Source organism: Mollisia scopiformis (genome assembly GCF_001500285.1).
Source record: "Mollisia scopiformis unplaced genomic scaffold LY89scaffold_14, whole genome shotgun sequence".
NCBI lineage: Eukaryota > Fungi > Ascomycota > Leotiomycetes > Helotiales > Mollisiaceae > Mollisia > Mollisia scopiformis.
In genome coordinates, this window is record NW_017263594.1 from 482,947 (window position 1) to 505,139 (window position 22,193).

The 22,193-nt window shown below is 46.8% G+C and overlaps 8 protein-coding genes across 8 annotated transcripts; 3 read left to right on the forward strand and 5 right to left on the reverse strand.

Annotated features, from left to right (window-relative positions):
• Window positions 1-485: 485 nt before the first annotated feature.
• Window positions 486-1,866, reverse strand: LY89DRAFT_95295 (mitochondrial carrier). Its single transcript, XM_018223529.1, has 5 exons — window positions 1,704-1,866; window positions 1,314-1,649; window positions 959-1,234; window positions 775-911; window positions 486-726 (listed from the first exon to the last, which is right to left on the reverse strand). Exons 1-5 carry the CDS (start codon window positions 1,710-1,712, stop codon window positions 492-494), a joined length of 993 nt encoding a protein of 330 aa, XP_018070116.1. The 5' UTR covers window positions 1,713-1,866; the 3' UTR covers window positions 486-491.
• A 4,787-nt stretch (window positions 1,867-6,653) lies between these two features.
• Window positions 6,654-7,810, forward strand: LY89DRAFT_707915 (eukaryotic ribosomal protein L18; the record flags this gene model as incomplete). Its single annotated transcript, XM_018217642.1, has 4 exons — window positions 6,654-6,657; window positions 6,836-6,940; window positions 6,999-7,363; window positions 7,417-7,810. 4 exons carry the CDS (start codon window positions 6,654-6,656, stop codon window positions 7,492-7,494), a joined length of 552 nt encoding a protein of 183 aa, XP_018070117.1. The 3' UTR covers window positions 7,495-7,810.
• Window positions 7,786-9,131, reverse strand: LY89DRAFT_618377 (FtsJ-domain-containing protein). The gene is made up of 6 exons (XM_018210835.1): window positions 8,896-9,131; window positions 8,795-8,845; window positions 8,718-8,744; window positions 8,176-8,655; window positions 7,945-8,106; window positions 7,786-7,892 (listed from the first exon to the last, which is right to left on the reverse strand). Exons 1-6 carry the CDS (start codon window positions 9,115-9,117, stop codon window positions 7,794-7,796), a joined length of 1,041 nt encoding a protein of 346 aa, XP_018070118.1. The 5' UTR covers window positions 9,118-9,131; the 3' UTR covers window positions 7,786-7,793.
• Window positions 9,132-9,284: 153 nt separating this feature from the next.
• On the reverse strand, window positions 9,285-11,767 carry LY89DRAFT_647742 (uncharacterized protein). The gene is made up of 3 exons (XM_018211972.1): window positions 11,688-11,767; window positions 11,355-11,639; window positions 9,285-11,309 (listed from the first exon to the last, which is right to left on the reverse strand). Exons 1-3 carry the CDS (start codon window positions 11,730-11,732, stop codon window positions 9,432-9,434), a joined length of 2,208 nt encoding a protein of 735 aa, XP_018070119.1. The 5' UTR covers window positions 11,733-11,767; the 3' UTR covers window positions 9,285-9,431.
• Window positions 11,768-11,914: 147 nt separating this feature from the next.
• Window positions 11,915-13,526, forward strand: LY89DRAFT_95374 (uncharacterized protein). The gene is made up of 4 exons (XM_018223530.1): window positions 11,915-12,320; window positions 12,373-12,473; window positions 12,530-12,885; window positions 12,934-13,526. The coding sequence occupies exons 1-4, from the start codon at window positions 11,973-11,975 to the stop codon at window positions 13,116-13,118; spliced, it is 990 nt and encodes a 329-aa protein (XP_018070120.1). The 5' UTR covers window positions 11,915-11,972; the 3' UTR covers window positions 13,119-13,526.
• A 407-nt stretch (window positions 13,527-13,933) lies between these two features.
• On the forward strand, window positions 13,934-15,082 carry LY89DRAFT_670311 (FAD/NAD(P)-binding domain-containing protein; the record flags this gene model as incomplete). Its single annotated transcript, XM_018213151.1, has 1 exon — window positions 13,934-15,082. The coding sequence occupies one exon, from the start codon at window positions 13,934-13,936 to the stop codon at window positions 15,080-15,082; it is 1,149 nt and encodes a 382-aa protein (XP_018070121.1).
• Window positions 15,083-18,155: 3,073 nt separating this feature from the next.
• LY89DRAFT_734917 (uncharacterized protein) lies at window positions 18,156-18,987 on the reverse strand (the record flags this gene model as incomplete). The annotated part of the gene is made up of 3 exons (XM_018219948.1): window positions 18,156-18,332; window positions 18,453-18,674; window positions 18,886-18,987. 3 exons carry the CDS (start codon window positions 18,985-18,987, stop codon window positions 18,156-18,158), a joined length of 501 nt encoding a protein of 166 aa, XP_018070122.1.
• An 864-nt stretch (window positions 18,988-19,851) lies between these two features.
• Window positions 19,852-21,027, reverse strand: LY89DRAFT_587245 (uncharacterized protein; the record flags this gene model as incomplete). Its single annotated transcript, XM_018209418.1, has 1 exon — window positions 19,852-21,027. The coding sequence occupies one exon, from the start codon at window positions 21,025-21,027 to the stop codon at window positions 19,852-19,854; it is 1,176 nt and encodes a 391-aa protein (XP_018070123.1).
• Window positions 21,028-22,193: the final 1,166 nt, after the last annotated feature.

A 22,193-nucleotide genomic window follows, 5' to 3' on the forward strand; every position in this document is an offset into this window, starting at 1 on the left:
ATGCATGTTGGAATATATGTTAGGGAAACAAATGCTAAATATATCTTATTTCGAAAATTTCAACACCTAACGTTGTGCTACCTTGCAAATTGCCAGTGCCTTTCAGCTTCAAAGTTTCATTCTATGAAAATTCTCACTACACTCAGGATAGATATTATACAAATATGCATTCAAGTGTTACATTTGCTCGATCCAAATTCTGCTCTCTTGCCTGATGAGTAGCCCACAACCATCATCTATGATACCCCTTTTTGAATGACTGTCAAGTACAGTGCAAAGAAAGATCTAGCCTTTCTACAAGCCTACATGCGCCCGCTCCCAATGCCTATCCAGGTGAAACCATGTCATGCCTTCATATACAAAGCTTTCTGCTTATCCGCAAAGCCTCCCTTCCCCTTCTCAACGCCTTCAGCAAGCACGGAGCCAGGGTATAATGCACAAAGCAGGTGCCATTCCTGCCCTTCCCCGTCGGTTTCATGATACCAGTGGAATCAGAGATTTTCGGGTTCCGGTCTAAGTGTGAGCAAGAAGTCTCTGGTCATCTCAAAACTCAACCAGCTGCTAGCCATGCTTGGTGCAACTTTCAGAAGATTTGGTACGATGCCTTTGTACATGCCCCTGATCCCTTCTTGGGAAACGATCACTCTGATGGCGTCAAAAATCCCTTTGTACTGGTAGCCCATGCCGGACATGGTGTTGATTTGGAAGCGACGGCGAAGTACATCACTAGGATAAATTAGACATTTGATTTGCCGGGATTGTGCCAAGACTTACAAAGGATATGTGCATGTTTGAGCTACAGCTCCTGAGATGGCACCTGCAGCAAGTTTCCGGACTGCGCTTGGATTCTTGTCGCCTTCCGGTGTAAGATATTTCCGTACAATCTCGTATGTCATGAAATTCAGACCGACCTAGTAATTGTGAGTCAAAGTCTCTGCTTGAAGGTTGGAACTCATACGTATGGTGCAACACCAGCCACTGTCGGAATGATGCCTCTATACAAAGCAAATACCCCGCCTTCTGTGGTGTACATGATGACCATAGTTTTCCACATGCCAGGAAGTTCCGATCTTTGTTGTTGGCTTAGGGCCGCGAAAGAGGCAGATTGTATGGAGAGACGTGTCCGGACAATATCTAGAGGGTATGTGAAAAAGACAGAGGTGATTCCCGCAGCTCCTCCACAAATTAGTCGTCGAAGAGAACCGAGGTCTTGGCCTGGGGAAGTTTCGAAAAACTATATATTTCCATTAGCAGACATTCACATCTCATTGCCATGTTCAATTGTTGTGTGAAAACTGTCGAACGCGACCCACCTTCTTGTAGAGATTATAGCTACCAAATTGAACGGCAGAATAAGGGACAATCCGAACACAATTTGTGCCATTCCCTCTCATGAAGCCTCTCCATCCCTCATCCTTCCACATCTTCATGAGGCCCTTCCCCACAGACATCTTATACTCCTCCCGGCCAGCACTTTGTATCTGGAAGAGAATCTTAAGGCGTTCAAGTGGCGACACAACTGTCCTCGATACAGCTCCTGCTACACCTCCAGCACAGAAAGCTGCCACCACCGGTTGAGCAACCAGCTCCCTGAGCTGGTAAACTTTCGGTCCATACTTGGGTTTGAGGACATCTCCCCCAGACTGTCCCTCCTACTCGTCAGCCAGACCATCACAAGCAGCAGGAGACAGAGGTATACTCACGGCAGACATTTCCGACCAGAATTGAGAGCTTTAACCCGAGGCTGGAAGCTCAACGCGTGTGCAGACCTGAGCGCATGCGAGCGAGCAGCACCCTCTCGCGCGTTCACACAGATGAATTGCACCAATTTTCAGCGTCCTGGTATCATCGGCAGACTAGGAATAGATAGCCGGGTATCCCAATTGTAGGCGATGCTGCAGTGGCACGACGAAGGTCTTGGATGTCTAGGTATGATTGTCGCAATCTGGAGGCTCAAGCTAGTTCGGGACACCGAAAGCGAAAAGTTCCGACGAAAGAATGAAGAAACGGTCTTGGAGGTATCAATTTAGGGTCCATTCAAGGGAGATCGAGGCACAGGTCGGAGCAATGCAGGTATAGAGATAATGAGGAGGTTCGTAGGTAGGTAGGTTATCGGTGCGGAGGGTCTCGATGTCTCTTTGCTTTGATGTGCAGCGGCACTGAAGCTCGGGTTGAAATTTGAGATTCACGATGATCATACGAAGCGAGCTGCGAGCTGAAGGAGGCCTACTAGGGACGAATCAGCAAGGCGGGATTGCCCTTTGCCGCTCCTGTTGCATCTGGGGAAATCGCCGGCACAAGGGATGTTTTCTTTTCCTTCTTTTGCTTTTTTTCACATAAATAGTTTCTCGTGTTGGCTGAGATAGGAATGTGAGTATTATAAGTTTGTGAGTTAAAATATTGAAAACATGAATCGCATTTGTGCTTCCCAAAATACCTACCCTGCAATCCATATCTATCGCGCAATCAAAATCACATGGCAAGAAACTCAAACCTGCAGCTTCTGGGGGAAACCTTGATGTCGGTACTCCCGATGTCCCATCGCCCATGGGAACAAGCAACGTCTCCGTGTGACCAGAGTCACAACTTGTTGGTGACACAAGATGCGATCATGGCACAGCTTCAGCTTTCTTGAGGCCAATGGTCTTAAGCAAGTCGCCAACAATACAGTAGTCACATTGTTGGGGCTGAAACATCAGCTTCTGGTGCTCCAATAGCATGGTCGCAATCACGAGGAGCAAGCGCTCGAATTGTTATACCTTTCATACAGGACATAGTCAAGAGCTAATAGTTGTCTTGTTGCATAAAGTGATTTTTGTGTTCTAGAAAAGCGCAGTTACATTGGTCTAGAATTGAAGTCTCGATTAGATTACCGTAGTTGTTGAATACTATATATTTTTCGATTGACTTGATATCCAACCGAAGAAGCAAACAAGACATGCATCGTGCTCTTTTGTTTTACTGTCTTGACCTCATATGTTTCTTGAGCAGTTCCGATTTGATAGTTTTGCGATTTCGACTCATGGATGTTATTTCTGTATCTGGGATACTTGAATGCAGTATGATTATTCAAATACACGTCGTCAGTAGGGAGCTCCTTCTTCGGACAAGCACATCACCTTAATTCCTCACAATGGAGAAGGAACCCGAGGAGCCGCCATCGCCGCATTTTCCTTTAGTTCGAGGTCCTCCCTCTTTCTCTTACAACCCATCTTCTCTTCTAAATACTTCTTCATCTTCTCCACAACCTCTCAAGATCATACCTTGTCAATCCTGACAACCCTAACTTCCCTGATCAACACCTTCCTGACCAGATCTTGGGCACCCCAAAATCCATATGCCCTTTTCCCGATACATACACTCCTACAACCTGGTCAGTCGAGCATTCCGTTGTAGTGAAGCACTCGGTCCCTGCTGCAGTGTAACATTCTCCCACAACCTCGTCAATCCTCCCTCTCCTCTCCCACACCAAGCATACTCGAGTCCATGAAAAATAAGAACGCTAAAGCGCCTCTCTTGAAGAAGTCTGGAGCACCTCTCCTCAGCTGAGTCTCCCTCCAACCATGCTAGAGCACATCTCCTCGAGGTCCTCGACAGTGGTGGAGCGCATATTTTCAACGACGCACACTCTTCCAACGATACACGTTCACTTCGACAATTCTATAGCATCGCTCTTCGACAGCTCTAGAGCATCCTTTAGGGCATCCTGGCGGAAGCTTCAACGCTTCGTTCATCGAGGGATCATCCTCAAAATAACTTCATCGATCCCGAGAATATTTTCATCGATCTTGCTCTTCTCTTATCGACTGGAGACAATGTGCCTGCTCCAACCTCCCGCAATGGTTTTGAAAGTGCTACCTTGGGCGACATGCTAAACCTGTGGGAGTTGTGGACAACACGTTGCAAACTCAAAGACGTCTTGCCACACGTCAATATGAACACCAACTTCGTACGTGATTTGCTCCCAGGCATCTAGGTTCCAGGATGTTTCATGGTTTATCGGCTTTTGCCTCCAAGGCCACCTAGCCAACCAGTTCTGGCATTACCCTACATCGTATAATGACGAAGACCCTCGTTGCTTCACTCTACAGTATCAAAGTCAGACGAGATATTTCTTACTTCCAAGTCATCGAAGAGTCTTTCTTTATGCTTTTCGCGGATTATCAGAATCTCGAGCCAGCACTCCTGAATCCTATGCCGAAATCGAGCATTACCTCCATTCCTTATCATATCTCGAGAATCGCTGTGGGCATAGAGATTAGGCGCGAGCTTGCAGGTCCTATGAGGGAAGTAGGCCTCAAGGAATTCGTGATGAGATAATTTGGCCCGCAAAGCAAGTCTCTGACTGAGTGCCTCAATATGCGAGAGTATGGCTTGCATGTTGAACAACATCCATCGCTCCGCAAAGGACGACGAGTACCGGACGATCCCAGCCCTTATGGTCATGCTTTCAATTGCTCCGATTATATGGACGTTCCCATCTTCATCGATTCTTGAGCAATTGCCTAGTACGATTGGTTTCCTCGATCCTCTACCACAATTTTCAAACACCTTCGGCAGAGCATTGCATCCAGAATCCGAAGCCACGTGGACTTCGGCGTATTTGCAGCAAAGTATAGTGCCACTGCAAAAAGCTGAAACAGTCAAAATCACAGTTGCACCACATCGCCAGAGCAAAAAGCGAGTTGCGATTTCCGAGGAGCCTAGCAAGAACCTACCAAGGGGAAGAGGAAATCCACCCTAAGCATGATACAACGTGCGCTTGAGAGACCAACAATTGTGTCTCCGGCTGCGTCTTTGGCGTCTTCCATTGCCTCTTCCTTTGATGTGATGACAGCGCCTGGTTTATCGATCATGTTGGGAGATTCTCCACAAATGCAAGATTTTGTACGTACTATGGTGGAGGAACAACTCCAAGAACTTGTTACACAACAAGCTACGGAGATGTTTGCCACACAAGTGACCTGCCATATTCTTTAATAACAGAGAAGCGATGGTAGCTTAAGGTCTCAAGTGTGATATTACAAAGATGTTTCACACCAAAGACTTAACCCATTCATATTGTCCTATAAACTCCAGAACAATGGTATCTTATATCCCGATTCTTACAGTATGGCACAGTTGTACTTTCAGATCCAAGATCAATTTGAGCTGTTTCATTGCTACTTCTTCAGTTGTGAAGTAAGACACGATGTCCAAGCCTGCCATGGATTCTTTGTAAACATTGAACTGATAGCTACCTCCAAAAAATTCTGTCGCTTAGTAGCATGACGGATCCTGAAAGCCCACTGCATTTTAGTATCTTTATAAAGTCTCTAGTGTCGTTGTTTGGCGCTCAATTGTTGCAAGATCTTCTAAACTTTGATTCAAAGTAGAAGCTGTTTCGCGATGGTCATGTGGGAGCCATGAAGCGTCTCGTATGCTCTGAGAATCGAAGAACGACTCTCTGTGCTTTGGCATGATGCTATATTCCGAGAGGATGACTCCCTTGCTCCTAGTACTGGACTCCATATTGAAATTAAATTCATCGAGATGCTAAGAATCATGAAAATACTAATTATTCCATCATTGGTGAATTTAAGTTTGCAGCTAAGAAATTCAAAGAAAGAAATCCCTGCTATCGACAATATATCTATTGCCAACTACTTAGCTGTCGTCGACGTTGAATAGTTGCGACAACAGCAAACCAATCCGAACAGCCGGATAAATCAGACATGAAATCATCCTTCAAGCTAAGGAGGAGCCAGGCGCCACGGAGTCACGGAGCCAGGCCCAGTATGAAGCTGTGCTGATGGGACGATGTTGGTTGTTGGTTCGAGGGAGGAAGGCGGTGAGGGTTTTTATAGACGGCCTCCAAGTCCGCTAGTTTCTGGTTTTCGCCGAAGTTGGGTTTTGATTTATTCACTCTTTAGAAAGACGATTTTCGCCGAAGTTGGGTTTTGATTCACTCTTTGGACAGACGGTTTTCGCTGAAGTTGGGTTTTGATTTATTCACTCTTTAGAAAGACGGTTTTCGCCGAAGTTGAGTTTTGATTTATTCATTCTTTAAATAAATAGTTTTCGCCGAAATTAAGTTTTAATTTATTCACTCTTTAGAAAGATCGAAAATGGAAAGGCGGATACAGAACGCGCCCAGGAGTGGAAACGAAAATTCGAGAAGTACAAAGCTGACTTGGCTGGGGTTTGTGAATGAGCATTTAGCTATGCAGCAGTTTTGGTTGTATTTACGACTGCAAAGAAGTGTGCAATTATCGAATACTGACTGCATCTGCTGGTAATGTACCAGGATAAAGAGCAGACGCAGACAGTAAAATGAAGAGAGCAGCGATTCGTATCTTGCTTTTATGGTTCCTCAAATCGGATATCAAAGCAATCACAAAATACAAATCTCAAAGAGGTGTCAAATCGAAACTTTAATTTGGGGCCAGCTCTTGATAGCTTGACTGAAATAATTTGCTGTTCTCGTAATTTTCTGGATTGGAAGAGATACTCGTCTCGTATCGGAAAGGACTCACCACCCCAGCTTTCGCTTAGATTCCCGCCTTCCCATTTATGGCTAGCGTGCATTTCTATTCAGCACAATTGATTTTCTTTCAAATTCGTTAGATATTTCCTCGAACAGATCAACACGACCCTCGACGACAACCGCAAAAATGGGTAGGTTACCCATCCGCGCCTTCCTATGCAAGTGGATATCTTGTGTCTCTACGATGCCGTCTTCTACGTGGAAAGAATGATGCGCAACGTAGAGATCTTGATACTGCGCAGCAATTGTGTCTGAAGACCGATTGCATAGAGCATATCTGATTCAAGGCTGACGGCATTCTCACTATAGGTATCGACCTCGACGCCCATCACGTCCGTTCTACTCATCGCAAGGCTGCGAAGAGTGACAATGTCTACCTCAAGTTGCTAGTCAAGCTCTACCGCTTCTTGGCCCGTAAATATCAAGCAAATCCTCCAACGATCCTCCTCGAAAGCTGACTTTCATATCTCAGGCCGTACCGATTCTTCCTTCAACAAGGTCATCCTCCGCCGCCTGTTTATGTCCCGCATCAACAGACCACCCGTCTCCATTTCCCGAATCGTTGCGAACACCGGCAAGGATGAGAAGAGAACCATTGTCATTATCGGCACTGTCACCGATGACAACCGCCTGTTGGAGGTCCCCAAGGTCAGCGTTGCGGCTCTCCGCTTCACTGCCACTGCCCGTGCTCGCATTCTTGCTGCCGGTGGTGAGACTTTGACCATCGATCAACTTGCCCTGAGATCCCCAACTGGAAGCAACACCCTTCTTCTCAGAGGTCCCAAGAACGCCAGAGAAGCCGTCAAGCACTTCGGTTTCGGTCCCCACAAGCACAAGGTAGGAGTACTACGGTATGATATATGGTTACATGCTAACGGAACGACCTATAGAAACCCTACGTCGAGTCGAAGGGCCGCAAATTCGAGAAGGCTCGTGGTCGCAGACGTTCCAGAGGTTTCAAGGTCTAAATCCGATAACACTGGTGATGATGGTGTGGCGGATCTTTGGGCTTGGGCAAGAATAAGATACCTGGAGCTGATATGGGGGTTTCGTGAGATCCTCTGTGCATGGCAAGGCGTAGCGTATTGCTTTCTTGGCACGACAAAATGGGAACTCAATTGAATGCATGAACAAACAGCAACTCTTTCTACACTGTGACATTCGTCCATTCCTTTCTAAGCCGGGATGATCACTAAATAATCCACCTTTCACATTTCAATCGAGACAATCACGATTCATATGGAGGAAGCGTTTGCTAAGTGGTGATCTATTCAGGAAATACATCGTTGGGATCCACTTCCTTGACTTCTTCTACAAGGGTGTCATTCTTCTTTTTTAATGCCACAAAATATGCTTCTTTCGACTCCTGTTCACAATAATCAGTTTGTCCTTCTGCCACTTTATACAGTATTACTTACGCTCCTAGACGATTCTGGCTTCTCTCTATGCACGCTTTTGAACAGTGCCCTCAACTGCTTCTCCAGCTCCTTATCCTCTGACCCTTGGTAAAACTTGCATATGAAATGCCCGCCCGTCTTCAATGTCTCGTTCGCGAATTGCAGTGCTGCTGCGCAGAGATCCTAGAGTCCCATCATACATCAGCCACTTCCCTCAAAACTTGAGCCTCGACAGAGAATGGCGTAACATACCATACTCCCAGCATGATCCTTAAACGCAATACCGCTCGTGTTCATCATCCTATGATACGGATTACTCAAACTCCTCTTCCAAAACCCAGTCGTCTGTTCCCAGGGAGCGGACATGTCACTCAACACAACATCAACCATTCTCCCCTCCTCCTCATCCTTCTTCCTGCTTCTCTCCAACCTCCTTCCTCCCTCTCTATCCATTGTCCAGACTCCTCCGACATCATCCTCATCGGCATGGCGTTCTAGATCAATATAGCTCCGATCGCTGGTCAAAACCTCGTTCCCTCCTTCCTCGAGATGCGATATGAGAGAAGGTTTGAGACGTCCGCGATCCGGATCTGAGAGGAAGCGCTTCACTTCTGCTCTGACACCGGCAGACAGGAAATTGCCTTGGATAGTGGAGACGCCTTTTGGTGGCTGGGCGGGGATAATATCGATACCCACTATGCGGCCGGAAGGCTTGGTTCGTTCGACAGCTACCTGTGGGACAAAGCTTCAGTTCATATCCTCTCTTTCTGCCACATTGAGTAATGGTGATTGACCTGAGACCAACTTCCTGGCGCATAGCCCTGTATCTCATCAGCATCTGTACGGTGCAATCGGGAGGATAGAGACGCACAAGATCAACGACAGTTTGCCCCTTCTTGAAAATCCTATATTTTGCATCAATCTGCCACTCCCTATTAGTATCCATATCATCTCTTCCATTGTAAAACAAACCTCAAGTAGTTTGAAAGCAGCTCTACTCTTCAATCCTTGGACTTTTGCTTCTCTTGCAAATGAATCTCGACCTTGACGACTCTTCCATCTTGTAGATGATGAGGATGATGAAGCACGCTGCTGTAGCGAATTAAATACAGAACAAGAAAGCCATTCGTGTTGGATATTAGGCCTTTTGTACAGGCCTTCAAATATTGCCCATGAGGCAGGTCGTGGAAGCATGAGCTTGGGTGTGTTCAAGCTGTGATTTTTCGAGCGTCGAGTGAGACTTTCAGCCTTGCAGCTTTTTGGTGGTCCGTGCATATTGTCAGATATATTCTTTGACTTCTTTAAACCATGAGCTAAGGAGAAGCAGGACAACCATCACAGATAAGTAATATGTTGGTACTGAAATCAACATTCAATTCAATTCAATGTGCATGTGTACTCCACACTATCCAGACAATCGTATCCTGTCCCAATGCTATACCTTGACAACGCCTTCAATGCCCAAACGCCAACCATCCTCAGAGTCCACCTTGAAAGAATCATACATATCAGCCCAGGAAGCTCGCTCCAACTCCTCTCCGATCCTTTTTCAAGGGTGAAAAGGCACCAAACCCACTCGCAGCACCAAGTCCTCCCTTCAAGCCACCCTTCGGCCCAGCCAATCCTCCCTTTGCCAGTGATCTAGGAGCACCAAGGTTGATTTTTGCTGGTCGCTTGGTGGCCTCTGCGTCATCCTCGTCGAACAGAGTCTTGCTTCCACCAAGCACCTTTCGCTTCTTCATCCTGGGCTCTTCCGCGGCGGCAGGTTTCAGTTGCACCTTCATTGTCTTGGCGTTGGTCACCTTCTCTGGAACTTTGGCTCGCTCAGCTGTAGTAACTTCAGGCTCCTCGTTCTCATCACCTTCTTCCATGACCATCTCAAGTTGTGGTGTGGCGCGTGACTTCTTGGGGGGGAGTTTCTTATTCTTGGCACTGGGCTTTGCTTCTCCAAGAACACTGCTTTCCTCTTTGTCTGCTGCCTTCTTTCGACCTCTTGGTTTCGGAGCTGGTTTCGAGGCTACCTTGGTAGCTGCTTTGACAGCTTCTGGTTCCTTCTTTCGTGGCTCTTCTTCTGCAACCTGAGGAATGATTTGTGCCTCTGCTTCTATTGGCTTGTCCTCTTCTTCCTCAACTTCTGGCTCAGATTCCTTGGAAGGTGTATCTAATGCCATATTGACAGTTTTATTGAGGAATGGAGTGACGGAGAACATCGACTTTTCCCCAACTATCATCTGGTCCATGCGGCCCCTCATCACTCCAGGCCTCTTTCGTCTGTCAGCAACGCCGTCTGGTGTGCCAATTGTAAAGTCCGTGCTCATCTCCATAGCCGATCTCTTCCGTGAAGTCTTTGCAGGGCCATCACCTTGAGCTCGTGATGGTCCGCTCTTCACCACTGCTGCTCGAGCTTGGGCTAATTCTGTCTGGCACTCTTTCAGCTGCTCTTTGGTCGATCGAAGCTTGGTGCGGAATTGGTCGAGTTTGCTCTCCAGTAATGCCTCCTTGGTTTGTGATGCTTTCACATCTTTCTCTGCTTCCTTCTTATATTTCTCCTTCTCTCGCTTCTCCCGTGCCAAATCCTTCTGCAGATCTTCCACTTGAATGTGCAGTTCTGAATCGACTTCCTTCCGGTCTTTCTCTCTCTCTCGCTTCTCTCGTGCGAGAACTCTCTGAAGCTCGTCTATCTCGTTTTGAAATTCCGCCTCCTTCCCGGCTGTCTCCTTCCCACGCTTCGCCCGCGCCAGATCCTTTTGTAAATCTTCTAATTGACTCTGGAACTCGTCTTCGGTTTCTTTGCGGGCTTTCTCTCGCTCTCTCTTCTCCTTCGCCAGGCTTTTCTGAAGCTCGTCTACTTGACTCTGTAATTCTGCCTCGATATCCTTACGTGCTTTGTCCTTCTCTCGCTTCTCCTTAGCCAAGTCCTTCTGGAGGGTATCTATTTGTTTCTGTAAGTCTGTTTCGGTATCTTTCCTGGTCTTCTCGTGCTCGCGTCTTTCTTTGGCCAGATCTTTCTGGAGTGCATCAATCTGGCCCTGAAGCTCTGCCTCAGTCTCCTTGCGAGCTTTGTCCTTTCCGCGTTTCTCCTTGGCCAGGTCTTTCTGCAGACTGTCAATCTGTCCTTGTAGTTCTGCCTCTCTTTCGTGGTTCTGATTCTTTTGTGCTGCGCGTTTCGAAGCTGCACGTTTCTCAGTCTCAAGTTCCACCTCTAATGTGCTAACTTGGCGCTCCAGTGCAAGTTTCTCGGCGAGTACTGTTTGCTGGTATGATGCTTGAGAACGGAGATGCTCGAGTTCCGGCTTCAAAGTAGCTAATTCACGCGCCAGGGAGAGCTTCTCGGTCAGGACTTTCGCAGAGTCTGAAGTAACACCACTCATTGAGATTAATTCCGCCTGGATACAATTAGACTATAGTTCATGGTAGTGGTAATTGCATACCTTTAGATTGCTAAGTTCTCTTGCTTGAGACCGTATTTCTGTTTCTTGCCGAGACATATCTTCTTGAGCCTGACCCAGCTCCGTCCGTAACTCCTCGGCTTCTTGTTCGACAATATCAATGCGATCGTCTCCAACAGCCAGCTGCTCATGTAATTCGTCGTTTTCATTCTCTAGCATGAGGATACGTAATCGTAATCGTCTCGCAGCCTCTTCCTTAATGAGCACATCCGCATTGCGCAGAGTTTCTTGATATGCCATCTCTAAACACTGTGTTTTGGTAAGGCGCTGAAGGGTTGTTAGCTATCAAATACGGTCACGGGGATGAAAACATACAGTCTCGATACTATCGTCATCATTATAATCTATTGATGAATTCATTGCGATTAAATGGTAAAGGTTTGCCAATGATAGAGCAGAAGGAGTTGAAGTTCGGTGGGGGAAGTCGCGCGTCGGCATTGATAAAAACAAACAGCCGTAAAGAGCCTAGTCGATAAGCTAGCTTAGTCATCCACAGCTCTACCCGTACCTGAGGACAGGTTGCGTAACACCTTACAAGTCAGCATCGAAGTCTGTTGGAGCTGCCGGCACAGACTTGCTTCATAGTTTCTTTCTTTCAAGATGCATTTCCTCAAGGGCTTGGTCGTCTCTTTATTGCCCTTCGCTGCGCTTGCAGCCAAGAAACCTGCCGCGGACAAGTTTCAGCAATTCCACACGAAAGCTCTCTCGTCGACTCCTTTGAAGCTCGACGACACATCTTATGGACAATTGACGTCTGGGGGAAGAGATTACTCCGTTGCAGTACTATTGACTGCTCTGGAGAACAGATTTGGATGTCAATTGTGTCGAGAATTCCAACCAGAATGGGACCTTCTATCAAAAAGTTGGACGAAGGGCGACAAGAAGGGAGAATCACGTTTGATATACGGGACATTAGATTTCAGTGAAGGGAAGGGGACCTTTCAATCTGTAAGAAACCAATACTATGATGAAGTGAAAGTGTTCTGATGTCCATTTGCAGCTTGGTCTACAAACAGCTCCTGTACTACTGCTCTTCCCACCTACCCAAGGTCCACACGCAGTATCCGACAGCGCTCCTCTCAGATATGATTTCACGAGCGGGTAGGTTTCGGTCCCTAGTACATAAATTAGTCGCAAATGTAGCTAACAACTGCCAGTGCCCCACCTGCAGAACAAATTCATGCCTGGATCTCTCGACACCTACCAGATCGACCACATCCTGAGGTCCACCGACCTGTCAACTGGATGCGAATCATTGCTGTTACCACGACTCTCCTGGGAACTGTCACATTCATCAGTGTTGCTTGGCCCTACCTCCTCCCAGTCATCCAAAACCGCAATGTATGGGCAGCTATCAGCTTAATTGCTATCCTTTTGTTCACCAGTGGCCATATGTTCAACCACATCCGGAAGGTCCCATATGTTGCAGGCGATGGACGGGGCGGTGTCAGCTACTTTGCTGGTGGATTCTCCAACCAGTTTGGTCTTGAAACCCAGATTGTTGCTGCTATGTGTAAGTGAAATTAGACATACTACTAGTGCTTCCACTGACATGGAATAGATGGTCTTCTCTCCTTTGCGACCATTTCCCTGGCCCTCAAGGTACCAAGAATAGTGGACCCAAGAACACAGCAAGTTGCTGTGCTCATCTGGGGAGGTGTCATCTTCGTGATGTACAGCTTCCTCCTCAGTGTTTTCAGGATCAAGAATGGAGGATACCCTTTCTGGCTTCCACCTTTCTCATAGATTCAAAGCCCCGTATTAGATCTAGGAGAATGTGAGCGAGGAGGGAATGTACCAAGTCAACAAAGTTGTATCATAGGCGGGAGGTTAGCATTCACAAAATCAAAAGTCATTCGGGTTCTGGGCCATTCATTCTAGGATAATGTCTAACACCAAGACAATAACCAATGATGGGAGTTTTCATGTGACTAGAACTTAGCTTGGCAACCCCTCATCAGCAGCACCAACCCATCGGAAGTCTCTCCGAACCAATGATAAAATGCGTTCAACTTCTGGAATTTTGCCATCGAAATATGCTATGTTAAAGAAAGGGTCTAGATTGTTGAAACGAAGAAGGCAGTGGTCTCCACATACCGAGTGGTAGAAAGTTGCATGAGTATGTTCTAGCAAGCAGTATTCGTACGATCGGCACGGCTTTCAAATCCTATCTTATTCCCGCCTTCTTAGTCCTTTAAATCAGATCCCTTGTCCTATATGGTCTAGAGCTTATGCAAGATGTCTTCGTGGATTGCGGGGTAGCGAGAACTACGTATAGCATCACTATGCAGCTCGGCAGCTAAGGTCCAGCGAAGGCAGGAACTGCGTCGCAGCTTGGCTATGGACAAGTGGAATTGCGGAACCCCGCATCGACGAAGAGGGGTTGTTGCACACGCGGATTCTCCTTAAGAGCTGATTAAGCGCTGATACAGGCGTCCAAAAGCGCCGTATTTTCCTTTCGAGGAGTTATACTATCCTGATCCTCTCCACGAGATTCTCACTTGCGATCAAAATCCGACCAACAGACACACTCTATCTACGAAACTATTCCGTCTATCAACATGGCTCCATTCGACAGCCCCCAATATGATCTCGTAGTTGTGGGGTCCGGTTTTGCCGGAAGCATGACAGCTCTAAACTTCCTCGAGCAATGCAAGAAAGATGGCAAGCAAGGAAAAGTTGCCATCATCGAAGCTGGCAAGAACGGCGAGCGCTGCGGTGCATCTCGATGGACAATGGCATACCTACGCTTGGACAGAAACAACAAATTCGACTCGGATTGGATCAAGGAGATGAGATTGGTTAGCAGAGGTCTTGCAGACGAAGATTATTGCCGCAAGCTGGAACACCTTGTTCCAGATCTCGCTCAGTATTTACTTGACCATGGCGTCCAACTCAATCACCATGATGAGAAGAATGTGCTGCTGGAGTTCAAGACCGATCAACATTTTGTCTTCCCAGAAGGTGGCGGAAATGCTATCATCCAGAATCTATTCAAACATATATCCGATTTCAGCAATTGCGATGTCCTTTGGGAGACTGCTGCTGTGAAACTTCTTACCTCGGATCGAGGCGAAGTAACTGGCGTGAAGGTCAGGAAATCCGATGGACTACTCTATGACATCCCTGGAAAGAACGTCATGCTAGCATGTGGAGGCTTCGAAGGCAACCGAGAAATGCTCGCCAAATACGTGGGCAGAAATACACATAATCTCCCGCTCATCGCCCCAGGACTGAAGTACAACACTGGTGCAGGCATCAACATGGCATTGGAAGTCGGTGCTGGCACAGCAGGTTCATTCGACGGCATGCACTGTGAGCTTGTTGACACTCGAGCTACTAAGCCTGATGCCGTCGTTTGGGGCCACAACTACGGCATTGTCGTCAACCGAGACTGTAAACGCTTCTACGATGAAGGCAAGCGGCATCTCTTCGCGACATTTGAGATGATCGCTCTTGAAACATGGCGTGATCAGAACCAAGTAGCATATTTCGTCACAGATGCCACGATCATGAATCGTTTCCGTCCAGGTTGGGTATACGACACATCCGACAAGGATCCAATCGAAGCCAACTCCATCCCCGAGCTCGCTCAAAAGCTCGGTCTCGATCCAGATAAGCTGTCCAAGACAGTCGAGGAGTTCAACAAAGCCTGCAACGATAAGCCATTTGATCTGATGGCCCTGGATGTAAGGCTACGACCGGCTTGAGTCCAAATAAAACGAATTGGGCGAATCCGATCGATAAAGCTCCGTTCTATGGCGTGCCTTTGACTTCACATCTTACTTTCACATATGGTGGACTGAAGGTTAATCTGGATTCCCAGGTGTTGAGCACGCACAACGTTCCAATCCCTGGGCTGTATGCTGCGGGAGAACTGACTGGATTATTTTACAACGAGTACCCGCCTGCAACTTCTTGCTTAAGAAGCATGTCTTTTGGACGAGATGCCGGACTTGCAATTGCTCGGAAGGTTGATTTCGACGAGCGTCCAACAACGTTTGAGACGGAGATTTAGTGCTTTTGTGGTCTTTGTACCGTACTATGTAACAAAATCAAGTTTTGAAGCCTAGCCTATGCCCCAATGCTCCACACTATCATGTTATTTGATCCTGATCTCGCCATGATGGATTAGAAGCGTGTGATTGCATCATATTCTGCTCTCTTCTTGTCGCTTTGTTTACTCCTTTGCTAAGCGAGATTTGGCGAGGTATCCCAAACAGCAGCGAAAAATGCAAAAGAGACGAAATCCACATCCCAGCAAGAATAAAAGCATTTGAGACTCAAGCAACAGATTAGCACACTCCTAGCGATCATATTTCATTTAGTGTTTTGATTAATTGTTTCTCGCAGACGTTGGGCGCACTGGGTGTTGAGCTGTGTAAGCGACTACTCGAGACTCTCTTCAACCCTGGATGTAGAAAAAAAGTCTCCAAAATATTTTTAAGCGAGGGATAATAGAAAAAAGCAGCAAAAAATCCGGTCTAACCCTTCGAAATGGGGTAGCCTTGAAAGACTTGCTCGGTGTCGATTGCAGTTTTGATCGCGAAAGTGGCGTATCGTTCGTTCGGGCCAGGCGATTTTTTACCCCAGTCCATCTCTTGCACACCAATTGACCAGACACTGTCCTGCCTCACAGTGCGCCATGGTGGTTATGGACCGTTTTGCTAATTGAACTTTATAAGGTGTTGAAGCAGTGGTGCTAAGAAAGTCAAAATGGGACTAGTGTGGGATGACCACACACAAGAACACTTGATTGTATTTGACATTTTCATTTTCATTTGGCATATTTGAAGGTGTCAGATTGATCGTGACTGTTGAGTTCATATGTATTCCAAAATTTTATCTTGTTCGTCGGACTTTTGCCAGTATTGCTCTTGTATTATGTTTTTCTGCTCTCGTCATCGCTCTGTTGATATTGGCGCTTCAGGCCAAGAGCAAACACGCATCGACTTGTAATTCTGCTTAGATGGCTTCTCTTTCATTTCATTGGGTCGTAGCTTCCTGCTCGGCCGCAATGTCCGCAGCAATTCAGTTCTCAAAGATGGTCCCTTCCTTTTCTGTCAACAAGTCGCGCGCGGTGCTGCTCATAGATTCAATTTCGAATGCTATGTTCATCTGTCTCTCTACCACTGCCTTTGCTATATTTTTCTATAGTGTTACCACAGTTCTAATACACACAACATGTCATACTCCTCACCAGTCGCGAATCCAGTACCCTACATATCAAAGAGAGCATCTCCACCACCTGCAGCATCGCACGCTGGCTTCTACGCCACTTCGACACCAGATCATGGCTAAGCCCTTGGCTGGGTGAGTATTATATCGAGTAGCTGACAGAATCTGAGAGTCATATCATTTAAATCTGCATATTTCATACTTCTCTGGAGCGTCTCGAGGATGTGGTTCATGGGAATACAACACAATCGACAGACAATTTCAAGCATCAACACAGTACGGCAGACTGTGGCAGATACAGAAGGATGGCGGTGGTATTGAATAAAAACAAATGAGAGAGAATGGGGATAAAGTCAGGATGGGCTAGAAAGAGGCTGGTTTGGATATGTCTGATGAGGTGCTGACCACGGATAAATTCGAGAGCCTGGATTATACCAAGAGACTACTGGAATCAATCGAGGGTCATCGAAGAGCTAAATACCAAGGAGGACGCTGAGGTAATAACGGACACGAGCGGGCGTTCTACAACACTGCAAGTGGCGAAACGGAGATGCACTTGGCTCTTTTGACTGCGGTTATGGCTTTTTTCGTTTCATACGATGTGTAATAGCTATGGGCTGAGTGGAGGTGACGAAGGAAGTGGCAAAGATCAAGGTCTCGATTCGGAAGATATCTGTTGATGGCTTAGCGACGAATGATCACAAGTCTTGTTCTCCAACCGCTTTTTTGATTTTGTGACCTATAATAGTATCCGATACTCCACGGATATCTGCTGCTGATGCTTCAATTGTGGAAGCTGACAGCTATGGTGTTGAGCGGATTGAATTTGGAGTGAGTAAAGGGTTTCGGCTTGTGTTGGGGTTCCTGTTGGAAGAAGTCTTAGACCTGGCCTGCGTCTAGAGACCATGTCTTGAGCTAAGAAAGGAAGCAATGGTAGATTCAGATTCAAGGCGATGGTCCACGAAGCACAGTGAGAAGGATGTGCATCTAAACTATGTGACTATCGGCTTTCAAGAAGGCTTTTCACGAGTTACAAGTTGGAATTGGAATTTGCCACTTTTGCTTGCCGCAAATCTTGGAAGCCGAATCTACATCTTGAGTTTGAGGCAGGGAGATATTTGGTCGTTTATACAAGAAAAGAAGAACGGAGCGAAGCTACGCAATGTTTTCCTGTCCTTGAACTTTCAGAACGTGACTTACCTCAGGTATCCATAACACATAACCGCACGATAGATGTTCGAATTTTGGAAAGGCAGGCAGATCTCTGGTATTGATGACAAAGGAAAAATTAATATTACAAGACTTTACAATCGCACTTCAGGGCAGCATGAGGAAATACGCCAACCTCGCAGAAAGGAAGGGCTACCTCCGCCGAGAGTCACCCGCACACCATGAAGCTTTCACTTCACAGCAGCATGAGGAAATACGCCAACCTCGCGGAGAGGAAGGGCTACCTCCGCAGAGCTATCCCGCAACACCCCGAAGCGCCTACATGAACAACCGAGAGATGCCGCCAACGGAGTTTCCGACTGGTGATCAAACGTCACACCAGCGGTTTGGTCAGACTTCTCGACACTGTGGTCACAACGGTGCACAGATCATCCCTCACATCCCCGTGGTATTGCCCTCTTCCTCCTCCTCCTCGTCGTCCGTATTCTGATCGGAATCAGAATCGGATTGGTATGAGGGTGGTTGAGGAGGACCAACCAGAGCCCCAGCGACGGTTGTGGTGACCGGGCCACGCACACGGAGAAAGAGGACGCCACCTTGAGGATTGGGGTTCTAAAAAAAACATGTTAGTCGTGGACAATCAACCAGAGAGAGAAAAAGCTGTAGATAGAAAAAGGTACATCTTGGTTGAAGACAATCACAAAGGGGGAAGAGAGAAATGTAGATAAATACCGAAGCCCAAACCGAAACTCCGCTGGAGCTCCTCCAAACGGACTGTAACAGAACTGCGTTCTGTTGAGATTGTCGACTCCAGTCACCGTCTGGAAGGAACAGGTCTCCGGCAACAGCCCCAGGAGCGGAGACGGCTAAAGAGACCGCTTGCCACTGGCGGTTTGGAGGGTTTTGACGCCCTTCCCAATCCAGCCGAGCGTGGTTGTAGCGCCGGAGCAGTCTCTGTAGATAATTGAATTAGTATAACAGTTCCATACAATACGACGGAAAAATTGGATTAGCAGATAATACTGTTCCCATAGTTTGCAGGACAATAAGCAGATGAAGTCCCAAGTGTGGCTCTAAGAACGACGTAAATTCCGTCGTAGAATCTGCTTTTCCAACTTATATTGTCCCACAAACTCCGAAACAATATTATCTGTAATTAACTCACCTCCAGCGTCTCCACTCCTAGCCCTCTCGGTGCGACGCACGCAGGGAGCACACCACAATACTCAGCCCCTTGTGGGCGGTTTGGCCTTTGTGTGTAGCTCATTCTGCTTTCACCTTATGTTAGCTTATGATTCTTTCTATTGTTGATTAGAATTTCAAGAGATTCAATATATTAATGCTGGCCGAGATCGTAGAACATAACATTATGAACTAATCTGAGCCAAAGTCGCTCTTCCAATCTTCCAGATTTATTTGGAATAAATCAACACAATAAGAGAAAAGAAAATGTCCATCAGCACTATGAAAATTCAAATAGCAGCAACTGGGAAAGTATTTCTGCAAAAGGGGGAGCTGTCACGTGATACTAGTGACGAAAATCTGCAAACTCGAAATGATGTACACAAAAATCGAGAAATGGGAAGTGAGATCGAAAGACTTGAATAAGAATAGACAATATGAAGAAAAGATTGTCTGTCTTGTAGTTGATAAAAGCAATACATCGAAAGATGGGGAGAGGCTACGTGGAGAGATGACAGAAAGCAGTGAGGGCTGAAGATGAACGTTTGAGGCCAAAATAGTGAAAAGCCTCGAAAACTTGTGAACCAGGACGATAAGCTGGAATAAGAACAGTATTGACATATCGAAAGGAGATTGTCTGTCTTGCAGTTGACGAGACGCGTACAGGAGTATTGATTGTATCGATGAAGAGGAGAGAAGGGGAGGGCTCGAAGGGAAGGGCTCGAAGGGAAGGGCTCGAAGCTGCGGGTCAGAACCCCCAGAGTGAGATAGCGACTGAATAGTAAAGGGGAGTGAGAGAGACAGAATACGTACGTACTTGGTTTGAGTGATTGTGGTGGTTGTGATTGGGTCGGTGGTTTCGTAGATCGTTGTTGTGTAGAGGAGATAATTCCAGAATCAATTTTCGAGGCAGAAAGGTGGTAAACACCGGTTGTCCATTGAGGCTAACTCAAAACGTAATTTTACTCCCCTTACTCTCAACGATACCGCCTGTCAATCTCGCCGCGTAAGGCTTCCGATATTCAACAACCTTTGCAGGCTTGACAGGACCTGGCACCTCCGAGACAGACTTCTCTCCAGTTGATACACCCTCGGAAGCAGCATTCTTGCTACCATCTTTGCCGTATCGTTTCTTGTATCGGACTTGTGCATCTTCGGCGTACTCTGCACGTAAGGATCTGCCCTTGATCTTGTTGACCCACCACTTCCTCAATTTTGTCTTCTTGGGCTTCGACTTGCTGACCTCTGCATCAGATGCTCCATCATCGGCGTCGCTCTCCTCCTCAGATTCCGATGCGTCCGAAAGCTCTTCCTCAATGTATACGAAGCCTCGAACAGCATTCTCTGCGCCTTCAAGTTCCTCGAATACAACCCAAGCATAACCTTTGCATTTGCCGCTGTCCTCGAAGGATGCAACCATAACGCTGGCGATTGGTCCACACTTTAAGAAGTGCTCCTTGAGGCTCTGTTCGGTGGTATCGAAGGCTAAATTGCCAATGAACACCTTCTTGCTTGGTGGCTTGCCTTCATTTCTTGTCTCCTCTTTAGTCTTCTCAGGGCGGCCTTCGAATGACTTGTTGTCCTTGATCAACAAGCGTCGACCAGATAATAGTTGCTCAGACAATTCAACAGCCTCTTTGACTGCTTCTGCTGAGGATAGATCAACATAGGCAAAGCCCTTGTTGTTTACGACTTTGGCAAACTTCTTCGTTTCGTTAACCTTGTTGGCTGACTTGGTATCATTGGGTCCAGGCATATGCACTCTGGTGATCATCTCTTGGGTTATATCAGAGTGATCAACAAGGAAATCGCGCAGGATTTCCTTGGAGACATGGAATGGCAAGTTTCCAATCCATACACCGTGCTCGGATCTCTTTTCTACCTCAGCTTTCTTTGCTTTCTTGGTTTCTGGTTCAGGTGTAGAATCGGCTCCAGACTTGGGTGGCGGAAGAGGCTTGCCTTTCTTCAGACGACGCAAAGCCTTCTTGGATGGCGGTTCGGGAAGAGTGACATCTACTTCGATCTCCTCGACAGATGTCTTGCGCTTCTTTGATGGAGAAGCCTTGGAATCGTTACCAGTAGTAGCATCTTGCTCATCCTCAACTGCGGGAGTGATAACCAGCATAGACGTGTCTTGGTCCAGTGGAATGGCGGGAGAGATTTCCTCGTCTAAAGTGGTGATTGCTTCTGCCTTTCTCTTCTTACTAGACTTCTCTTTCTTGATCTTCTTAGACGGCATGGCGTCTGTAGACGAAAGCTTGGACATCTTGAGATCTCTTGAATGGATACCTTCAACACAAGTATGTAGTGTATTGAGGTAATGTCTTAACATGAAAGTACGTCAAGAAGTAGGCTTGTTGTTGTATGCTACAACAGTAGTCAGGTGCTTCTAGTAGCCGGTAACGAAAAGGCGAAGAGCCCAATGTATTAGCAGCCACGTGCTGCGGAGATGGCGTGGGTTGAGACTCGTTTATGTTGAGTTGGTTCAAGTGATCTAGTCTTAGTAGACTTGAGGTAGTCGTCGTCGAAGCTACGGAATATGATGGTGTTCCGAGTGGTGGTTCTTTCTGAAGCAAATGCGTATGATGTGGATCTCGGGATGATATCCTCGATTGCTCCTGATGGACAAGAACGACGACGATATCTTGAAGATCTGGAAGAGTCAAGGTTGGCTCTTCGCTCTTGGATGTCGTATCGTCGTCTCGTTGGGCCAATGGGACGAGGTCTGTAATGTTGGAAGCTGACAGGGAGGTGGCTGTATTCAAATTAGGACCATGCCTGAATTGCGACGTGAGAGAAAGGAGGAAGGGATCGACGAGTGTAAGGTCTGGAGGTTTAAGAGAAGGGAGATAGGGAAGAAAAGGGGTTAGACATACTTCTCAATATGATTGATGGCTCCTTTTAGGTGTTTCTTCTCGACGAAGGGATGAACGTGACCAGACTTGCAGTTCGCGGGGCAGCAGCGCAGTGGAGGCAGCGATCTTTAGAATGTGTACTGGTATCGAGGGGGACTTGCTTCGAGTACAAAAGGGAGACGAGGTCCTCGAGGGCGCAAAGGTAGAAACTCGAATCAAGGGCGAAGAAGCTGAATATGGTTCTCAAGATGAAGGTTGCTTGTCGATCTACGATTGTTGAATCTGAATTATTTTGATATCTAGAATTATTTCTTTCTGCCCAGTCTAACGATTATAGGAATAACAACTGCAGGGCGGTGAGCTCTACATTGAGTCTTATTCTGCCCCATCCTAACGCTATTGGGAACAGAAGAGACAGAGCGGTGAGATCTCGCTT

What these genes read in the sequence shown, in the direction of transcription:
- LY89DRAFT_618377 (XM_018210835.1), bottom strand. Translation starts at nt 9,117, where the DNA reads ATGCTTCCACGACCTGCCTCATGGGCAATATTTGAAGGCCTGTACAAA. An exon ending in GGCAAACTGTCGTTGATCTT is followed by an intron (nt 8,745 to 8,794) that starts GTGCGTCTCTAT and finishes GATGAGATACAG; the next exon opens with GGCTATGCGCCAGGAAGTTG. An exon ending in AGGATCATGCTGGGAGTATG is followed by an intron (nt 8,107 to 8,175) that starts GTATGTTACGCC and finishes ATGGGACTCTAG; the next exon opens with GATCTCTGCGCAGCAGCACT.
- LY89DRAFT_95295 (XM_018223529.1), bottom strand. An exon ending in TGGCTGGTGTTGCACCATAC is followed by an intron (nt 912 to 958) that starts GTATGAGTTCCA and finishes CACAATTACTAG; the next exon opens with GTCGGTCTGAATTTCATGAC. An exon ending in CAAACATGCACATATCCTTT is followed by an intron (nt 727 to 774) that starts GTAAGTCTTGGC and finishes AATTTATCCTAG; the next exon opens with TGATGTACTTCGCCGTCGCT.
- LY89DRAFT_647742 (XM_018211972.1), bottom strand. Translation starts at nt 11,732, where the DNA reads ATGAATTCATCAATAGATTATAATGATGACGATAGTATCGAGACT. An exon ending in ATGACGATAGTATCGAGACT is followed by an intron (nt 11,640 to 11,687) that starts GTATGTTTTCAT and finishes ACAACCCTTCAG; the next exon opens with CGCCTTACCAAAACACAGTG. An exon ending in GAGAACTTAGCAATCTAAAG is followed by an intron (nt 11,310 to 11,354) that starts GTATGCAATTAC and finishes AATTGTATCCAG; the next exon opens with GCGGAATTAATCTCAATGAG.
- LY89DRAFT_95374 (XM_018223530.1), top strand. Translation starts at nt 11,973, where the DNA reads ATGCATTTCCTCAAGGGCTTGGTCGTCTCTTTATTGCCCTTCGCTGCG. An exon ending in AGATATGATTTCACGAGCGG is followed by an intron (nt 12,474 to 12,529) that starts GTAGGTTTCGGT and finishes AACAACTGCCAG; the next exon opens with TGCCCCACCTGCAGAACAAA. An exon ending in CCAGATTGTTGCTGCTATGT is followed by an intron (nt 12,886 to 12,933) that starts GTAAGTGAAATT and finishes GACATGGAATAG; the next exon opens with ATGGTCTTCTCTCCTTTGCG.